We start from the raw sequence: 17,913 nt of genomic DNA, 5'->3' as shown, positions 1-17,913 counted from the left end.
CTTTAGGCATGATGGTGAATAAGATAGAAGGTCTTCCGATTTCGACCCGGTAGCATTTTGTAGAGGCCTTTTTTATTCGTTCATTAATCCTTTCGCTGGGAGTCTTCTCATCCATCCATCTATTCCCCTCCCCGCGTCTCCTTATACTCCCTCTATCTCTCCACTTCGATTTATTCTCACGCTTCAATGTTACTTTTCCATCTTTGAGATCTAATTGACATCTTCAGAACCCATGAGTTTCACTGTCGTAAGGGACTTTTTTGACCATTGGCCCTTCTTTTCCTTCATTCCCGTCTTCTTGTTTTTTGTTTCTAGACAAGGTCCGATGTCTGGGTCGGGTGACTACGCCTCAGGATCAAAGGTTAGTCTCTATTCATTCTTTATCGTCTTTTTTGGGGGGGGATAAAGAATGCTAGGATTGGGGGTAAGGCCTGCACCCACCCAGTCATTCCGATTGCCTAGACGTGAGGGTATTGTGGCGAATTCACTCGGAACCGTCTACCCACTCCGATCTCTGGTTTGATTGACGGTCATTAGCTACATTTCCACATCTGATGGTAAATAGAGAGGGGGAAGACATCCGCTGTTGTTTGCCTGCTTGTCTGCTGTCATGTGTTTTTCCTGTTCATTTTCGGCTGAACAAATCTACATACACACACACACACCCGATTGTTTCACTCCCGTTGTTCACTTTTCCTTATCTCTCGTCCTTTCTTTTGCATTTTCTCCTCACCCTAGTACCCATTCCAACAGCGCTTGCTTTATGGATATGGCGAAGAAGAAGGCGAATTGTGCATTTACTGATTTTACGGAGGTGGAGGCAGTCCCTCCTATTACCGTCACCTCGCACGTACACACAAACATTCACTCTCACTGACTAACTGATTGTGCAGGCGCTGGCTCTTTTGATTGTGCACAACTAAAACGATGACTCTTTTTGGAGCTCTTTTTGTCAGAGCTTAGCTAAGATTTTACCAGATGTTGACGAAGCATGGATGGAGGAGCCACATAGGATCCGAATCTGCGATCTGACGTGGGCTACAGTCAGCCTTAATTTGTCTTGTTGGGAGAGCTTTCCTTTACACTCCCACGGGTTGGTGTCAGCTACGCCTACACTCACTCACACTTCCACACCATAGACCTATCTCGGTGTTTAAGTTGGCGTCCGGGAAGTGAAAGAATTCGTCAACATAATTGGATCATTCCAGGCCAGCTTGTCTATTATCTTGTTAACTGGCGTCATCTAACACCTCGAGATGGCAAGTGTTTGTAAATGATTGTGATCTTCCCCCTCCTGGATCTTAATAGGCTGCGCGTCGGATTATCTGAGATCCGAGGCTCGTTCTATGTACCAACTAAATCTCCGCAGGAATGAGTACCATGGCGGTGGGCTGCGAACCGCACTAATCGGGCAGCATTCCTCTTCGTACCCCTTAAACTCGAAGTCCCTCGTGCATTGAGTTTCGCACTGAAAAAGAAGTTTACGTTTTTAGGCTCTCCTGTCATATTGAAATGTCCTTCCCCTAAGACTATTGAACTGTTGAAGCTCTAGTCTCCGGTAGATTTTAAAACCGCCAATTCATCCTTCCACTCTCGCCTCCTACCACATCATAGACGGCAGATCGTGGAGACGAATTCTCTCTGCGTTCCTCTGTTGGAGAGAATTGGGCACGAAGACAGAGCTTCTACACTTCTCCTTCACATTCTTCCTCATCTTCATCACTTCGTTCTTCGATTTCCTCTACTTCACACAGATCTGAGGTACTTTCATCCAGACTAATTGCACCAAGCTTGATTTCTGCTGCTACTGCTCCTGCTATCACAATCGACGAATGGCACTGCCGATGCTCTGATTCCTGTTGATTTTTAGCCTTTTGTTTACGCTAGAAACCGGTTCCATGTATCCATACGCAAACGTCACTTGGATAACTGTTCAGTGTTTGTGATCCAAGTAGCTTGCCAAAATTCTCTGGAATTACCCGAGTTTGTGGGTAGTGATGGAATAGGGACGTCTTGATTACTTTCAGCACTTTGGATGAGTCTACCAACTGCCAAGCCCTCGTTGATCCCTAGTCTGAGTAGGTTATTTCACCACACCCACAAACGCCATTAGTTGAAGGATCTGCCAATTTCTCGGTCGAATCTCCTTACCGGAAGGATTTTTTAATTCATCGAAGACACTATAGCCTGAAATGCCCTCTAAATCTTGGAAACGTCTTCATAACCATCAGTGTTAGCTTAAATCGAACAGGTCACCTTCAGCATTGAGGATATGATAAGTGATTATTTACTTTTCCTTTTCTCATTTGATGGCAGTCATAACCGGTCTTTAAGAGTCGCTGTTTTCACCCCCACTTTCCTCGTCAATTTTTGCAGGCCCATGTGATGGATGGCCGGGTGTAACCAGATGTTCAATTCCTGGTTCATTTCAGTAGTGTCCACGTTGTCATCCTACCTTAACTAAGATTGATGATACATTCGTCTAGGGGATCTGCGGTTGTAGCATATAACACTTAAAACAGGAGGCCTGGAGTTAAACCTGAGTGTTTTCTTTGGGCTTTTGTATAGAGGTGGACAATGGGAGGGTGTTACGTTAGAATAACAAGTACTCGAGTTTCCTCTGTAACCTCGTAGTAGGCAGCGTTGCGGAGATAGCCGATCGGCTGTCATATTCATCATTCTTTTTGCTGTCTCAACACCAAAACGACATGGTAAATCGCCTATTCACTACGTTGAATAGCGCCTTTCATATTCGAGCAGCCTCATGTCTGAATTCGTGCCTTCTTTTGGTGCCCACGGTTTTTTTCTCCTCTTTGCTTCTTTTTTTTATTGCCCCATCATCCCAGAGGAAAAGACTGGCGTCCGACTCACAACCCTGACAGCTAACATAGTGGATGAGATTTAACAGGCAGAATGAAGTGTTTGCCTCTCCCTTCCCACTTCTTTTTTTGCCCCCTTTTCCCCATGTTTTCATTTGGGCAGAAAAGACTCACTACTGCTTTCAGTGTCCGGGCTGCCTCTACGAATTCCGAGAAGGGGCTGAAAATTTTGCTGTTTTTCTATTGGCTGGCAAGAATTGTCCCTTTCTGTGTGTGTGTTTCTGGTGGGTTAGAGCTGAGATGGTTTTTTCTTTCCAAAACCTCTCATTACTTTTTGAGCTCTTGATTCCACTTTTGATGCCTTTTTCTTATTACGTAGTCCTGGTCACAATGGTTCTTTCTTTTGTAAATGAAAATGTTATTTTTCTGTTCTGCCATCCGATTATTCCGGTCTTTTTTGTCAGTGCTACTAGGCGACGTGGTCCTCATGATGTTATACAGACTGCTAAAATCATGGTCGTTGTCTTGTAAAAAATTAAAGCCCTTTTTTTGCCTACTTACCTCCTATCCTCGTCTCGGGAATCCAAGCTGCTTTATCGCGTTTTTCTTGGCTCCAGATGGCGTGTTTTTATTCGTCTTCCGCTTGACTTCATTTTGCGACGTGGCGGCTCAATTACGGCTTCAAGTGGGTTTGAATAATGTCATTGCTTCTTCCCCCTTGCTCCTCTCTCCTCAAAACATGTGGAATTCATAGTCTGTTTGTTATCTTTTATGTAAGTAGCTGAACTTACTGGCTTAGGTAGTAGCATTAAACCCTTTTCGGGCGATAAATTTGCGCTCCTTTTCATAGATTAGCGAAGTACCCCTATGCGAGCTCCGCTAGGCTAGGTCGTGCAACTCCTGATCTAGGTAGAAGCTTCCACGAAGGCATTCGACCTCGGGTCTCTGGGGTGGCGTTTGGTTTTTTTACTTTTTCCGATCTCTTGAGAATCGACCATGTTTGCTGCTTCTGTAGGAGTGCGGAGCAGACGAGCCGTCTCCTTTTCCATCCTGATTAGGGTGCGCCAAATTAACTACTGTTTACCAGCCCAAGGAAGTGGTTTTTGCTATTATCTGGAAAGTCACGGGAATTCTCGATGCCTTTAAAACCATTCACGATGCTGTTTAAGTGTCTGTAGTGGTCGGTAGTAAATACGGTGCTCCTCCCTTCTGTCTACAACCGCCACCAGCTCACTTCACCTCATCCACTTCCATCTTGGTTACTTGCGTCACGTGACTTAATGGCTGACCTGCCTGTCAGACGGCAATAAAACGCCACATTCATGCCACCACATGTGTGGAAGTAACTCGACCATGAATTCTACCATTAACATAGACAAAGTGATTCATCTTAATTATTTCTTCGGCTTTGTACATTGCGCAGTTGCATACCCACTTAACCACCAGTCGTTCATCCAACTGCTTCGTTTGCGTTGTTGATTCGAGCGTAACTGCGTTTGTCTGCGCCGTCACAGTCTTTCTCCGCCATCGTGTCGACCTTTCTTATTCAATTATGCCACGCTCTCTCCGGGGTCATTTCGTCGTTAGCAGGAGCGGGGGGGAGAAGCGGACAGAGGGGCGTTAGTCGACTGTTGCTATGACCGCGAATGTAAGTCTAGTAGCTCATCTGTATCCAAACACAGAGATTTTTTAAAGATTTTCTTATACGGAGACCTTTCCTTTCTTGTTCACTTCGGACGTCTGTAAACCTGACGGGGCGCATCCATAGCGCTTAGGACTTCTAACCAGTGGATGATTGTTCTCAGCGGTTCTGGTCCTTGCCTCTCCCGAATGCCTACAAGGCGGACAGTGGGCGTTTGACAACCCGAAAGAGATCAGTCCTCATGTAATCAAAGAGCTGCTTGACTTCCACCTCGAAGCCTCGGTTCTACAGCACCTAGTGAAACAAGCTTTTTTCGTTGGCTTTTTGTTTTACTACGAGGTCTGGAAGTACATAAGTCGTTTGAGGTTAGCATTGTTTGTAGGTCAGGGGATGTTGAAAGGACATTTCCTCTGTTTATTGCATCAAATTGAGTTTTAAAAAAAAACACTCGGGATGCTTGAATCTTGTGAATCCCTCAACATCGAGATAATGCGCACTCCTGTAGTAAAGGGGGAGATTTTGGGCCTGTTTTATGATAAAGATAAATCGCGTCTTTTTCCTCCCACAGCTGATAGTGAAAAATGAGGTTCCGTAGACACTGGGGAATATTTTTCACTCCAAAATACAGATGGGCAAGTAGTTCCCCCTCCTTTATTTGTAGAAAAGGCGATTCTGAAGGTCATTTGGGATCTGAAGAGGTTATTGGGACACTGATGTTGATCTGAATCGTCCATGATTCCCCAACTAAGCCACCTCGACTTCACCCACCCACACTGCATCCGTTTGTCTCTCCATCACCTAGTAGCCATTTTCAGGGTAGGCTTGTGGAAATAAATAGGCGTACGGTTGGACAATAGCATTTCTTCGTGGAGATAACTTGGAAGTGTCACCTTGTTTCCCCTCCTCGTCTCATTAGAGAATCGTCCTCGGCGCGCTCCCAATCGGTGGTAGTTACGTACACCCCACCGACCCTCACAATAACAACCACAACATCAAGGACTTATCGCCATAAAACCATCTCCGTGAGATAATCATTAGGGGGTTTTCCATCTGATCCCGAATTAACGCTCCTCATTCGAAATTATGACCCAAGATTTAGTGCAAATTTCGAAAAAAAAAACCTTGACATTAAGGTGCTTTTAATAATTTGTGTCAGCATTTACATTACAAATTAAACTCTACAGGGCGAAAGGGAGGGAGGGAAGGAGGGCCGTTCAACCCTCCCCCCCCCCCCCCCCACCACCTCACTTTCCACGCCTTCCTATTGGCTCACTTGCCAACCCGCAGGCCTATTCACTTTGATACTCCACTCACGGCTCAAATCATATTTGATGCGTTTTTTTCCTGAAAAAAATGTTCACTACACCTTTTGAGGAGAAGTTGATTAATTTATTTATCAACGAGAGCAAGTTGCATAGTTAATTGCTAATTTATTCCTCTTTTCAAATTGCTCTACGCCTTGCTAGTTGATAAATGGTGCTGGATGTGAATTTTTTTCCTCATTAAAAGGATTTTCCACAGAAAGCTCGACATTTGCTGTCGGCCCTCCTTCCTTCCTCCCTGCTTTCCCTTCCTTTGGCCAATTTCAGCTCTTTTTTTGCCTCATTTGTAACTTAAATGTCGCACCATCTTCCCCTCTATTGTCGTCGACTCCAAGGCTCTTCTTATAGGAGATCCTTTGGCAAAAGAAAGGAAACAATTGCACCATCTCCTCTCTTTGTTGTCATCCCCTTTCCTTCTGATCAGTCTGGAAATGGAAGTTGTCCATGCGACGGGTAGGGGATGACTAGCTGGAAGAATACCGAAAACTGATACCACCTTTTTTGTGGGACAATATGCAGTCTTTTGAGGCGGTGGTAGTGAGGAGAGGTGGAAGAGGAGGAGGCTTTCAAAATTGTAAACATATCACAGTATACCATGTGACTACCTCCGGCTGACTTGTCATGCTTGAGCTGTCATTTTTGCCGGAAGGAGTGTGTGCTTGTGGAGAGTACAAATCCATCTGTGCCAGAAAGTCTTGGCTGTGGGTGGATTGCGAATTTCAAGCGGGACGGCAAAGACCTCCAAATGTCTAGTCGGCTGGAGTCTTGTTTAAGGCAGATATGAGCTGGGGCAAATATGGTGGCGGTGGTGGACGGTGGTTGGGAAGGAGCGGAAGATATACGTTCATCCCTCCGTTCCACTCCCAGCGTACCTGCCTTTCTGTCCTGCCACACAGTCATAATGTTCAGAGTGACACGAAAACAGTAGATAGCCCTGTCATTTTTGCCTTAATTTCCTCTCTTTAACTTTTAATGTTTTGCAATTTTTCATCCTTTCTAACTCTTTTTTGTCTTCTCTGGTTTTTCCTCCTCCTCCTCCTCCAAATTCATCATCACCATCTCCTACTCTTTCAATGGCTCCCTTTCGGCATGACAAACGAAATGCAACACTGTTCGTGCCTTCGGTCCTTCCCATCCTACCTGTCTGTCTCTGTCGGTCTGCCTGCCTGTCTGTTTCTTTCCTCTGCATGATTGCATGTGTCTGTTCGTCTAACCGACCACTTCTTCATTGCATGCCTGCATTCGATCCCCCTCCACTTTGCGTATCGGAAATACTGTCATCTCCGCACTCATAACACACACACACCTGTCAACTGGAATGCATGTGATCTGTGCTCTCAAAATGTTGGTATGTTAATCGGTTGTGCTTCTTTAACGACGCCTTCTGTCTGCCCACAAATATTCCCATCCATCCGTTCAACGATTTGGCGGCCTATTTACCTACCCACTTAATGACACCTTGAATGGGATATTTGGTTCATGTCTTGAAACACCTGCGGTGTTTCCATCCCTCCAAATTTTCATCCATCGACCTCCTGAACTATTTGCCTATTATTGCACACGTCTATTCAATGACTCTTCTTTGCATTCGTGGATTAATTCAATCGCTTACTCAACCATCTTTCCACCCATCCCACTCCTGTCCGTTCATCCGGCTCGAATCCACCCATCCGTCTTTCTCTCTCTCCACCTATCCAACAAATCGACTTCAAATCCCTTTATCACCATAGCAATCACACCCACATGCAATGCATCATCACCAGAGTCGAGAACTGACCGTGGGAGGTGGTAGGACGAATGCGAGGCCAGTCAATGCTCATGTCGAGGAGGCGACGGAAGAAGAGGAGGTTTTGCGTATTACTCAGTGCTAATGAGTAGTATATGAGTGCACACGGCTAGGTAGTCCAATAACGGGCCAGTATGACCTCTGACACACACGCACACACGGCCATATACAAACATTCACGCAAACGGGCCAACTGTTCTAGACGTCTATTTCAATGATTCTCCCGAGTACCTACTGATAAACTAGACGGTGTCTTGGTGACAGTAATAAAACTGATTTTTCCTCCTCTTCTCTTCGCATTGGAGGTTGGTTCGATCTTGACTCCCTTCCATCTTCCTTCCTGTGACTAATTCATCCCGCCACCTGTCTATTCATTCTTCTCTTCACCCTCATTCAGCAGCACCTCCAACTCCTCCCCAATGCACCTATTCGATCAGGCGTCTATCCATCCAACCATCCATTCTGAATCCGTCCGTCCCCTATCTGCCCATCCACTCATGTATCTAATCATCCGTTCTCCCAACAATGCTTTTGTTAACCCTGTGTACCTTTTCCCTTCCCTTCTCCCTGATTCACCCATCTACCCCTCTCGGATCCATTCTGTATCTACACTCATCCTTCTAGCCTTCATCCAACCATTCATTCCTCCACCTATTCATTCAAGCGTCAACGCATTTACCTCCACATGGGCAAGTAAACGAAGCAGTCTACTTTGACAGCGCCACTTGCTTACCTACTTTATGATGTTTTGTTAATGATAAGTAAAAAGGGATATTTTCTCTGGTCTTTTCTGTACTTCTTGCATCTGATTGGTCGGCACTTCGGGCATAGCCTTCACCTCCTAAAAGTACACTCGATTATGCAATTTTGGCTTCAACACATCCCTGGGGAGGTTCTCAAGCATCTCCTTTTAGTTCTCTATAGTTTAGTGCATTAGTTCTTCTCCAGTTTCTAACTTTTTCCTTTTTACAAAGTTAAAGTTGGATTTGCAAATTCGTGAAAGGAAAGTGCCTTTTTTCTCCTCATCCAATTTTGGGCCCTTTTTTATTTTTTGTCCCTCTCTCTTTAGCTTAATTCGCGAATGAATTAATTTCCTCCTGCCTTTCTTTATCTGCTAAATTGTCAAATTCCACAAAATTGCCTAATGTGGTGCACAATTAGCTTTTAATGTTGCCCCATTTGCACCGAAAGTGTTCTCCCTTGGGATGGATAGAATGCCCCCCCCCCCCCCCCCCTACCAACATTGGTTACAGTGAACAGTCAATCGGAAGACGAGTTTGCGAAGTTTTTTGCATTTGATTGGCCGGTTTGCGCGCAACCAATGGGTATTAAGGAATTATCTTCTAATCCATAATGATGAGGGTCCTAGTTTTAGCATGTGACTTCATCAAGTGGACATCTGTTTAACCCCCAGTTTTCCTGATATTCTTTAAATTAATAGTTATACTTTTTGCAAATTGGGCTGTTTTTTCCCATTTACTTGCAAATAAGTACCCGGGCAATTTCTTTTCGTGTCTTGAAGACAGGGAAGACTGTGGGATAAGGTAGAGCGTATCATGTGATCACTCTCTGGCGAGTTGGCTATCTAGTAAAAGTTTTCACTTTGTCGCTAAATCCATGTTTAAATAGTGCCCAAAAGGAAGAATCACTCTTCTGCCATGCGTTGAATACTGTGGATGGACGCGTGTGAGAGAGCTGGGAGTACAAACGCATCTCCGCTATACACTCGGCTCGGAGATAGTTTTCTTTTTAATCTATGAGTGGATCGCCAGATTTAAAATGGCCATATTGACGGAGAGGTGAATGTACAGCGCTACCTACGGTTATTCAAAAACGGAAGAATTGCAATCGAAGCAGCTGCAAGGGGGTAAAACACATTATCTGATTGCCCGTATCTCCTAATTTATTATTGTAAGGCACGTGCCAGAGGACCAACATTCCAAGCTATTAGACACTGAATACCTATTCCACTTGGTTAAAACTAAGTTTGAAAAAGTGCCACGTTTATTTAAACAATCTTTCCTGTTTTCCCACCCTTTTAGAGCGAACCTTTCTACAGTTGGATCTTGTACCTCCTTGTCTCCAATTTCTCGTTCCCTTTTGATTCAAGCGTTGGATTTTTCACACCGGTCACCCCTAAGCTCACGCAAAAATGTGTTGCAACTTCGTCCCTAAGTAGTGGCATTGTCCATTCATTAGTTAAATTTCTTTTGCCACGTCCTCTCGTAGCTACTGAAAGTCTTCTTTTTTTTTCGCGTTGCCAGTTTTGGCCCACATAACTTCTGTTAAATATTTAAATGGCAAAACTTTGAAATTTCTTGAGGAAAAAGGATTGCTGCGTATTCTTGTGACAGTGGGTGGAAAGTGCCTGCAATATGCCACTGCCCTCCGCTTCTCTTCGTCTGTCTGTCCTAGTGTTAATCACGCGTTTCCACTCACCTCTGTACTGCATTGTCTGTTGCGACACCACTGCTCGCTCTATACCCATTGGGCCGAACTATGAATATGTGATGGTGATGAGTCTAAAGCAGCTAAAGTAATGCTTACTGCCTGTTTACTCACTAATGCATCAAAAGCCACGTTTAATAGCCCTAAAGTGTTTTTTTTTTAAAAAGCAAGATATCCACTTACACTCCTTAATGCCTTCTGGGCGCAAATGTCCTGTTCCTAACGGTGACTCATTGTCACTTGAAAGGCATTACTAGTCATCATGACATGAGTGACTTGTACCTTGAATTACCGTCTTGAACATCTCGCGACAACTTCTTCTTGCCCTGTCGTATGTCTGTAGGGGGCCTGAATACATTGCCATTATACCTTTGCATGTAAGGCTAGAAGCATCATTGAAAAGGTCCATTTGAAGGAAATGGAGAGCGTTTGAGCATCCCAAGGCTTTCGCTGAGAAACTGAAGTGGACGGGCAGACAGACAAACAGCCAGATAGGTGGAGGCAAGTATTTGTTAAATAGAGATGTTCGTCTTTCTATCGTCCCATTCTACAGACCAACAGAAGGTATCCCGAAATTCGATCCTCCGTCGTAGCCCATACCGAATCACCTCATCGCGGCCTGCTCTCGCGTTCACCACCGCCTCTACAAAATCCATCCACCACCACCACGGATGGCGTGGAGTATGCCGAGTTAACCTTCTCTTCGACCTCGGAAGATCGCGGGACCTCTAATGGTGGCAAGCGGGGGGTCCAAGTTGCTGCAGCGTCCTCCACGCTCGGTCGAAGGGGCTCAGCGGGTCGGCCGAGGAGGGATCCATTGCCTGGTGAGTCTGCTACTCTTCTGGGTGGATACATTTCCTCGGAATCTGCTGAGCAGATTTTGCTGATGGAATTTTTTGGTGACGATCGTTGATCCACTTATATTTTGGATTGGCATAAAATTTCTTAGTCGTCCAGAAGGTGGATTGATTGGCCTATGGGTGGGTAAATCTTGCAAGTTGTTGTCTCGGTAGTCCTCATCAAATCTTCCCAATGTCCATATGGCTGTCCTTCTTTATCGATTGTAGGTTGACAAGTTTGGGATCTTAAATGGCCTTGAAACGGATCTAAGATACGAATTCATTGAACCAGTTTTTATTGACTCCAGACTCCCGGAGATTCATCGGGACTTGGGTCTAGTCTTGCTTGAGTGTCTGTGAACCCAGAAGGACCTTTTTTGATTAGCTGGGATTCCACGGTCGATCTGTCGCCGGGCTTGCATGCCCCTGGCAACGCGGTTTATAACAGGACTGCGGGCCCTCATGTTCCATCAGCAGAATGACGCCTTCACTCAAACCACTGCATCAGCTCCTTGAGCCTTTTCCACTTGATCCCCAGGGCAGCATTCCGCCTTGTCCATCTCAGAAGGAAAAGGGGACCCCCCATTACCCTACATGATAACTTTATTCTACTGAAATGGTGATAAGTAGACACTCTTCTTACAGGTCCACCCTCCGCATCTATGCAGCAACTGCCACGATCGCACACGCAGGGGAGCGAGGATGGGGAGGGAAATTACACGGAGATAATCGGAGTGCTACAACCAAAGGCATACACGAGTCAGTTGGTGTTGAAACAGCAGCAGGAGGCCACTCAGGCCATCCTCGGCATGCATGCCAACGCCCCCTCAGTTTTTGTGTAAAGTTTTCATTCTTTCTCCTCTCTACTCACAAATCTAAAAGTAGTCGTCCCAATTCTTTTCTCGCCCTCGGATGTTGTTGTTGTTGTTGTTACTGCTCCTGATCCGCCTCCCCCTTATTCACCAATATCAAAGAACGCATTTACAATTTGTGATATGAGGCCAAGGCCACCACGGTACCGCCAACAGGCATCAGCTGTCTTCGTAACTTCGCCGCTACTAAACTCTCATTGAACTGCAACCTACCCCCCTTCCCCAACCGGTAATGATAATTTTTTGCCTACTATCATCCACTGTGTCTAATTTTTAAAGTGCTGATTAATGATTTAGTCGGCATATGTGCTGATGATCTTACCTCCTATGAACTTCTTCAGAACTATCCGGGAGGGATGAGTGAATAGGCCTAAACCGAATGAATAAATGTGTGGATTTGAGCTGAAAAAAAGCATGAATTGGTAGAGCTGAGAAAGCCGGTGCTCTCTTCTCCCTTCCACAATCATTAATGCCGTGTAACCGTGATTTGTTTCTACGGTGGCATTGCAGATAATTGCCTACAGTGTTGTTCGCATTAACGGAGCTAGCAAGTTTATAGGCACTGGCGTTAGAGAGCGAAGGTGAGAGATTATGTCGGCTGCTAATTGTATCAAAGCCGTCCACCGAGCATTCTAAAGCAAGTAAACTTAATCAGACTTCTGTATCAACAAGGGTGTCTCCGCAGTCCCTTGCCAAAGTGAGTCGCCGAGTTTAACCCTTTCGAGACAGAACAGAACGACTCCATTACGTGCCAGTTTTAATGTTCTGTTTGAGAAGGTAACTCTACATTCTCAATTCTTTCTGACTTAATTGGCTCTAGTGAAGTCCTGGTTCAAACTGCTCTTCACTTCCGCCCCACAAATTCTGTCAATCAATGAGAGAATGCATCATGCAGCTGTGCTTAGTGGTTTTGGCAAGGCAAAGGAAAAAAACTTCAAAGTCTAGCTATTAGGTGTTTTGGTTCTGTTCTAGAAAGTTCTCTTCTGTGGCTGGAAGATCGTCCATTTCACTGGGAGATTGTGCGGTCGCAAATCATCACCTCTCTCTTCGTTTAGTAAAACAAACGAACCAATCCGTAGCTGTGTTACATTAGTACGTTGTAAGTCATCTAGTCATGTATTTTGTGCGTTAAAAGGTGACAAAGACAGGCGAGAAAACTAATTTGGGGCTAAAATTAGCTATAAAATGTCAAAGTGGCGCCCCATTGGCAATTGGTGGAAATTTGAATGACCTTGAACTGGAAACCAATCATCGTGGATCTAGCGGTTATTCCCTACAACTTGGTTTTCTGTGCCGTATTGGTAGAGCAAAAAGCTTCGGCTTCGTTGTCCCATTGCTGTGGATGGCTGAATTGATGAAAACTCTCCATAATAGTCCTATCCATGTCCTCCTTTCGGAAATCAAGCCACCTCACTTTCGTGTCTTCCAGCACAAGGGGGCTTCTCACCTCACTTTCACTAAGGTGTATGGATTGGTAACATTGCATTCCATCCTTCTTGCAACTACAAGAACTTGGTTATCAGCATTGACCTAAGCGTTGACCACTGGGAAAATAGAGCGGTTTTGGAAAGCAATCTGTAGACTTTCAAAGAAAATAAAACTAGAAAGGGTGTTGAACAGCTGACCCCTCGCAAGAACTATTGATCCTCCCACCTCAAGGTCAGACTCGATTCAAAAGTCCCGCGCTCGTGTCCTAAAAACGCTTTTTTCACAGGCATGACAACCTCATTCACCTCAACTGACAGTGACATTATTTCCAACACTTCGTTCAGTGAAGCCTCAAAAAAATTGGCCAAATCTTACTACCCGTTTGTTTGTGCGGATAAGAGGAATCTGGCCAGGTCAATTGTTGACCTCCAGGCCAGTTTTGAAGTGGCCTTCAGTGCTCTGGAGGATATTGAACGGACCGGAGGGGATGTTGAAAGTCTTCACTATGCAATCTATGGACTGGAGGAGGCCCTTTCTCGTGCACTTACTGAACTCATTGTTATTCGCGACGAAGTTCACACTCTGACCTTGGCTCTGAAGCAGAGTGAACAATTCAACCTCAAACTCTATGAACAACTTGTAAATTTGGATCACGAAGCCACCGATGGCATTGAGAGCAGTCAGCAGACGCTAAATGCCTCCAGATGCATGACCAATAAGTACCGCATTCCACAGACTACCAAAGAGGCTCTAGGTCGAGCTTGGATTCGCGATAATGCAGAAAAAGCGCATGGTGATGTAACCATCACCTCGCTTCTCTCATCTCAACAAGCTTCTAACGAGTTTCACAGTTGGGTCTGTCGAATTCAACGCGATTTATCCCGTCGTCATGCTGAATTCAGCTTCCTAATGTTGGGTTTATGGACCGAGGAGGTGTGTTCCAACTTCAACCTCACGGAGGATAATTCCGGCGACGAAGAAATTGGATGCTTTCGTCGAAAGAGTCACAAGAGTGAAAGCCCTAGTGAAGAGGTTTCTCGACGTCGAGAGGCTGCCATGCGATCTCTCCTCCTAACTCGTCATATCAAGATTGATGATACGTCCGCCACTCTGGGATTGATTCAATCTAAGGTGCAAGAGCTGGGCGATGAAGTCTTCACCGAGCTGCGACGCAGACGAGAGAGCTTGGAGGAGGCAAGGTCCCTTCATCGAACATTGAACGACCAACTGAGTGGTCGTCGAAACCAGTTGGTGGAGAGCCTTTTAGCCACACACCAGGCAGTACAAACCTTGTTGGAAATGGACGAACAAAATGACGGATTGGTGGGAAAGTTGATCAAGACGCGTCCACTCTTTTCCGAACTGCAAGAAGCTGTGGTTAAAGGCAGTGGTAGTGGTGGTGCTGGTGGTGAAGGTAGGAATTTTGAATTCACAGGTGAGACGGCAGCTGAGTCATCGTTCCAAGCGTTGCCGGAGGTCCTAGGCGTAGAGGGCTGGAGAGAATTGTTGGATAAGTTGAGAACCGTCCGTTTGAGTGGTGCAAGGACCTGTAATGCATCAAATCATACCCCGAGGTTGTTCAAATACGTAGCTCCGGTAAGAAGTCGACTCAGAAGGCTGTAAATATCGATGGTTAATTGAATGTTTCGTACTGGGGATTTGAATTCTTAATAGACAATAGGGAAACACCGATGTGTCCGCCTTTGTCTACGCAGGGCTACGTAAGTCTCGGGCTCACTCGCTTTGAACACTTTGGCATTGTTGACTAGAGACAGTGTCCAGTTACCGAGGGGGGGGGGGGGTATAGAAGGAAGATCGCTAGTATTGGTAAACATGTGATTTTAAAGTTGATTTGATGACACTAAGAAGTATGCAAAAGAAAGGTGGCTAAGAAGGCAATAGGAAGCCGATGGATCCTTCAATGAGTACATTTATCCTTCATCCTTCGATACACTGGGCGAGGAGGAGGTTTTGAAGCTTGGTCGTGGTTATTGGCTGCATGGTTGGTTGAAGTGTGTACCAAATTTTTTGATTTCGTCCGGTGCGACCTTCACTTTTATCGCAGCGCAAACAGCACACCTCTCTCTCTGGCGTATCATCACCATTATTTCCGCTACCCTGATTGTCGCCTGACTGGCCCCCTTTTGCCTGATAGGAGATAATTTACAGTGAACTCTCCGCTGTAACCATAGGTGGTCAGATCCTGTATTCACATTCTTTAAGGTTAGCAACCGGTTTTTTTGCCACATGAGATGAAATCAACTAAGTAACGGGAAGAACGTCCTCGCTGTCAAGCAGTCTGAGCCGCATTCTTTAGATCGCCCTGATTTACAGATATGTCTTCCCATTTCTCCTGCTGGCTTCCAGCGTCACACATATGTGACGCATTAGTGTCGTAGTCCATATCGCGGTCTGATCGCCTAATCATATATTCCATCCTGTCTGCCCTGCCATCTGCCCTTCCTTAATACTGTCAACCCCTATCCTCACGACAAAACTTATGAATCAGGCAATCAGAAAATTCGATATATTTCTTGTTCATGTTCAAGGTCTCCCATCTATATCGGAGTTAGTACTTGAAGCCCCTCTCCCCGACACAACGACAAATTTGTTGGTTAAATCAAGTGTAGATCGTTGGCGCGGACGTCCTGATGTTTGGCAACTCTGCCGATGCCTTCTTAGGTGTTTTCGTAGAAGTACCTTCTGCAGAGTGCCGCGTAGAAGCAATCGAACCTAAGAGGAAATAAGCACTTTTGATCCTCTTGTCTTCTGTGGAGAAAAAAATTGTACACTTGTCTCAAATAGGGTCTAGGCCAATTGATCGAGAGCTACATCGATCCGATTCGAAAAGGTGGATAATTCCTTATTTAACTACATAATTCGGCTCAGAAATGAGGCCCTATGGTGGCCTCATACACATTAAATTTACTCCATTTTTTAAAATCAACTTATCATAGGTAATGCGAAAAAGGTGTGGTGGTGGAATATGGATGAATTTCTCGCATTCGCTGTACATAGATCAACAAATGTCCTCACCTCCTCATTCAGGAAGCAGTAGATGAGAGCAACCCAGAAACCCTACAAACAGAGAGAGTGAAATTTATTGCATTGCAGTGATTTGACATTTTATTCAACTAACTAACTAGACGGACATTCCATCCTCTGCAGGTCGCGTCTTCACCCTCTGGCATGGGCTTTGGACAGTGATGAGAGCTTGTGACATATTCTGTGCGTTGGTAAGGCGTTTGGCCTTTCAATCATCAGGAAAGACTCGAAAAATTAGGGCATAACAAAAGCCTCTCTCTTTTTATCACTTTCCTTTCTGAAGACTGCTTACCAAATTAATAAGTACAAGCCCTTAAATATATTTGAATGCATTATTCCACAATTTAGAAGAAACAGCGGTGTTTGGTAAAAAGGGGGAGAAGCTTCCTAATTTCGATAACTACAAACTTGATGATCAAAACTTTGTTCAAGAATATGACAACTCCTTAAATGAAAGCAATTAAATAACATGGTTAATGGGTCTTCGTCGGGAAATCATATTTAAGTTTTAACACCTTACTTTCTGCATTGAACAGGTTTGCCAATACGAGGACAAATTAATTCCTGTGAAGTTTTTCGAAGTAATCACCGCCCCCACCAAGTTTCATTTAACAGGTCATTCGGTGCGTTTTAACGAACTCAATAAACAATAATGTGTTTAAAAATGGCTCCAACCGATATTTGGGATTGGATAAGGCATAAATAAATTTCATCGCCGTCTACGAATATGGCTGAATTCACAGATAGTCACACTTCAAAATAAATTATGAAAAACTGTGGAACGCTAAGCAATAACAAAAGGACTTAGTTTTAAAAACAAAAAAATCCAGGAAGTTTTAACCCACCTGAGTAGATGTGACAACAGCATTGACGTAGGTGAAGATTTGTACAACTGAGGGATGATAGGGAACAATAAAAATGACCTGTGGGATCCCCAACAGTGGAATCAGCGTAAGACAGGCCTTCAACGATTTCCTAATTTTGTAAAAAAATGACATAAACGACCAAGAATCACAAGTTAAAATGATACTCTAGGGCCGGAAAAATTACACGATCTTCAAGCGGAATCTCAAAATAACATAACACTGGAATTTTACAGACGTTTCACACAGTGTGCATTCACCGTCATTCACTTCAATTATCCAAGGGCCTTAAGTGACGCCAGTGAATACTGCCAAAAAAAATGCACATTCTTCTCTTACACTCACTTCTCATACAGAGTGATTAACGGCTCTAACCTTATAAGATAAGTGAAATAGGTTTGCTTGCACCACCATGATGGCGCTCCACAGCGGTCTCCATTTGTCCCACGAAATGATTCATAACAGCAGATTTTTTTACGGTGCTCGTTAGCAATTTCGTTTAGCCATAGCAGGTAAATTTCTGCTCTGGACGGGCAAAATCGCATACACAAAGTACCTAGAGGCGTAACAAAAGACAGTCGCCTCCTTTGCTGATGCAATCTGCGTAAATGGTTTAATCCTAATCACAGGGTGACGAGTCAAACCGTTGGCTGTGACAGCAAGCTGATTGTTAAGCAGACAATAAAACTCAAAGCCTGCGGCCACGACTGACAGAGTGACACGATACAGTTGCCAAGGCAGTCAGAAAAGCAAAGAACATGTTGCTCAATATCATTCAAAATGAATGAGGGGTTTGGAAACAAAAAATGTGCATCATTGAAAGTACCACCTGCCTTGGAGACTAATTAA

At 44.6% G+C, this 17,913-nt stretch overlaps 1 protein-coding gene across 1 annotated transcript in view; it reads left to right on the top strand. All coding sequences in view use genetic code 11, as the record gives it.

The window, feature by feature from the left end:
- The window catches only part of EGR_07470 (hypothetical protein), a gene marked incomplete at both ends in the record, with an annotated part of 26,699 nt that extends 11,410 nt beyond the window's left edge, over window positions 1-15,289 (top strand). Inside the window, 6 exons of the mRNA XM_024496719.1 lie at window positions 316-361; window positions 10,571-10,841; window positions 11,502-11,686; window positions 12,239-12,309; window positions 13,501-14,570; window positions 15,222-15,289. Coding sequence (XP_024348859.1) covers window positions 316-361; window positions 10,571-10,841; window positions 11,502-11,686; window positions 12,239-12,309; window positions 13,501-14,570; window positions 15,222-15,289 — 1,711 coding nt within the window. The remainder of the gene's footprint in view (window positions 1-315; window positions 362-10,570; window positions 10,842-11,501; window positions 11,687-12,238; window positions 12,310-13,500; window positions 14,571-15,221) is intronic.
- Window positions 15,290-17,913: the final 2,624 nt, after the last annotated feature.

Source organism: Echinococcus granulosus, assembly GCF_000524195.1.
Source record: "Echinococcus granulosus chromosome Unknown EG_S00078, whole genome shotgun sequence".
In the NCBI taxonomy this organism is placed as follows: domain Eukaryota; kingdom Metazoa; phylum Platyhelminthes; class Cestoda; order Cyclophyllidea; family Taeniidae; genus Echinococcus; species Echinococcus granulosus.
Note: the sequence above shows the minus strand (reverse complement) of the source record. Positions and strands in the feature narration are given on the sequence as shown.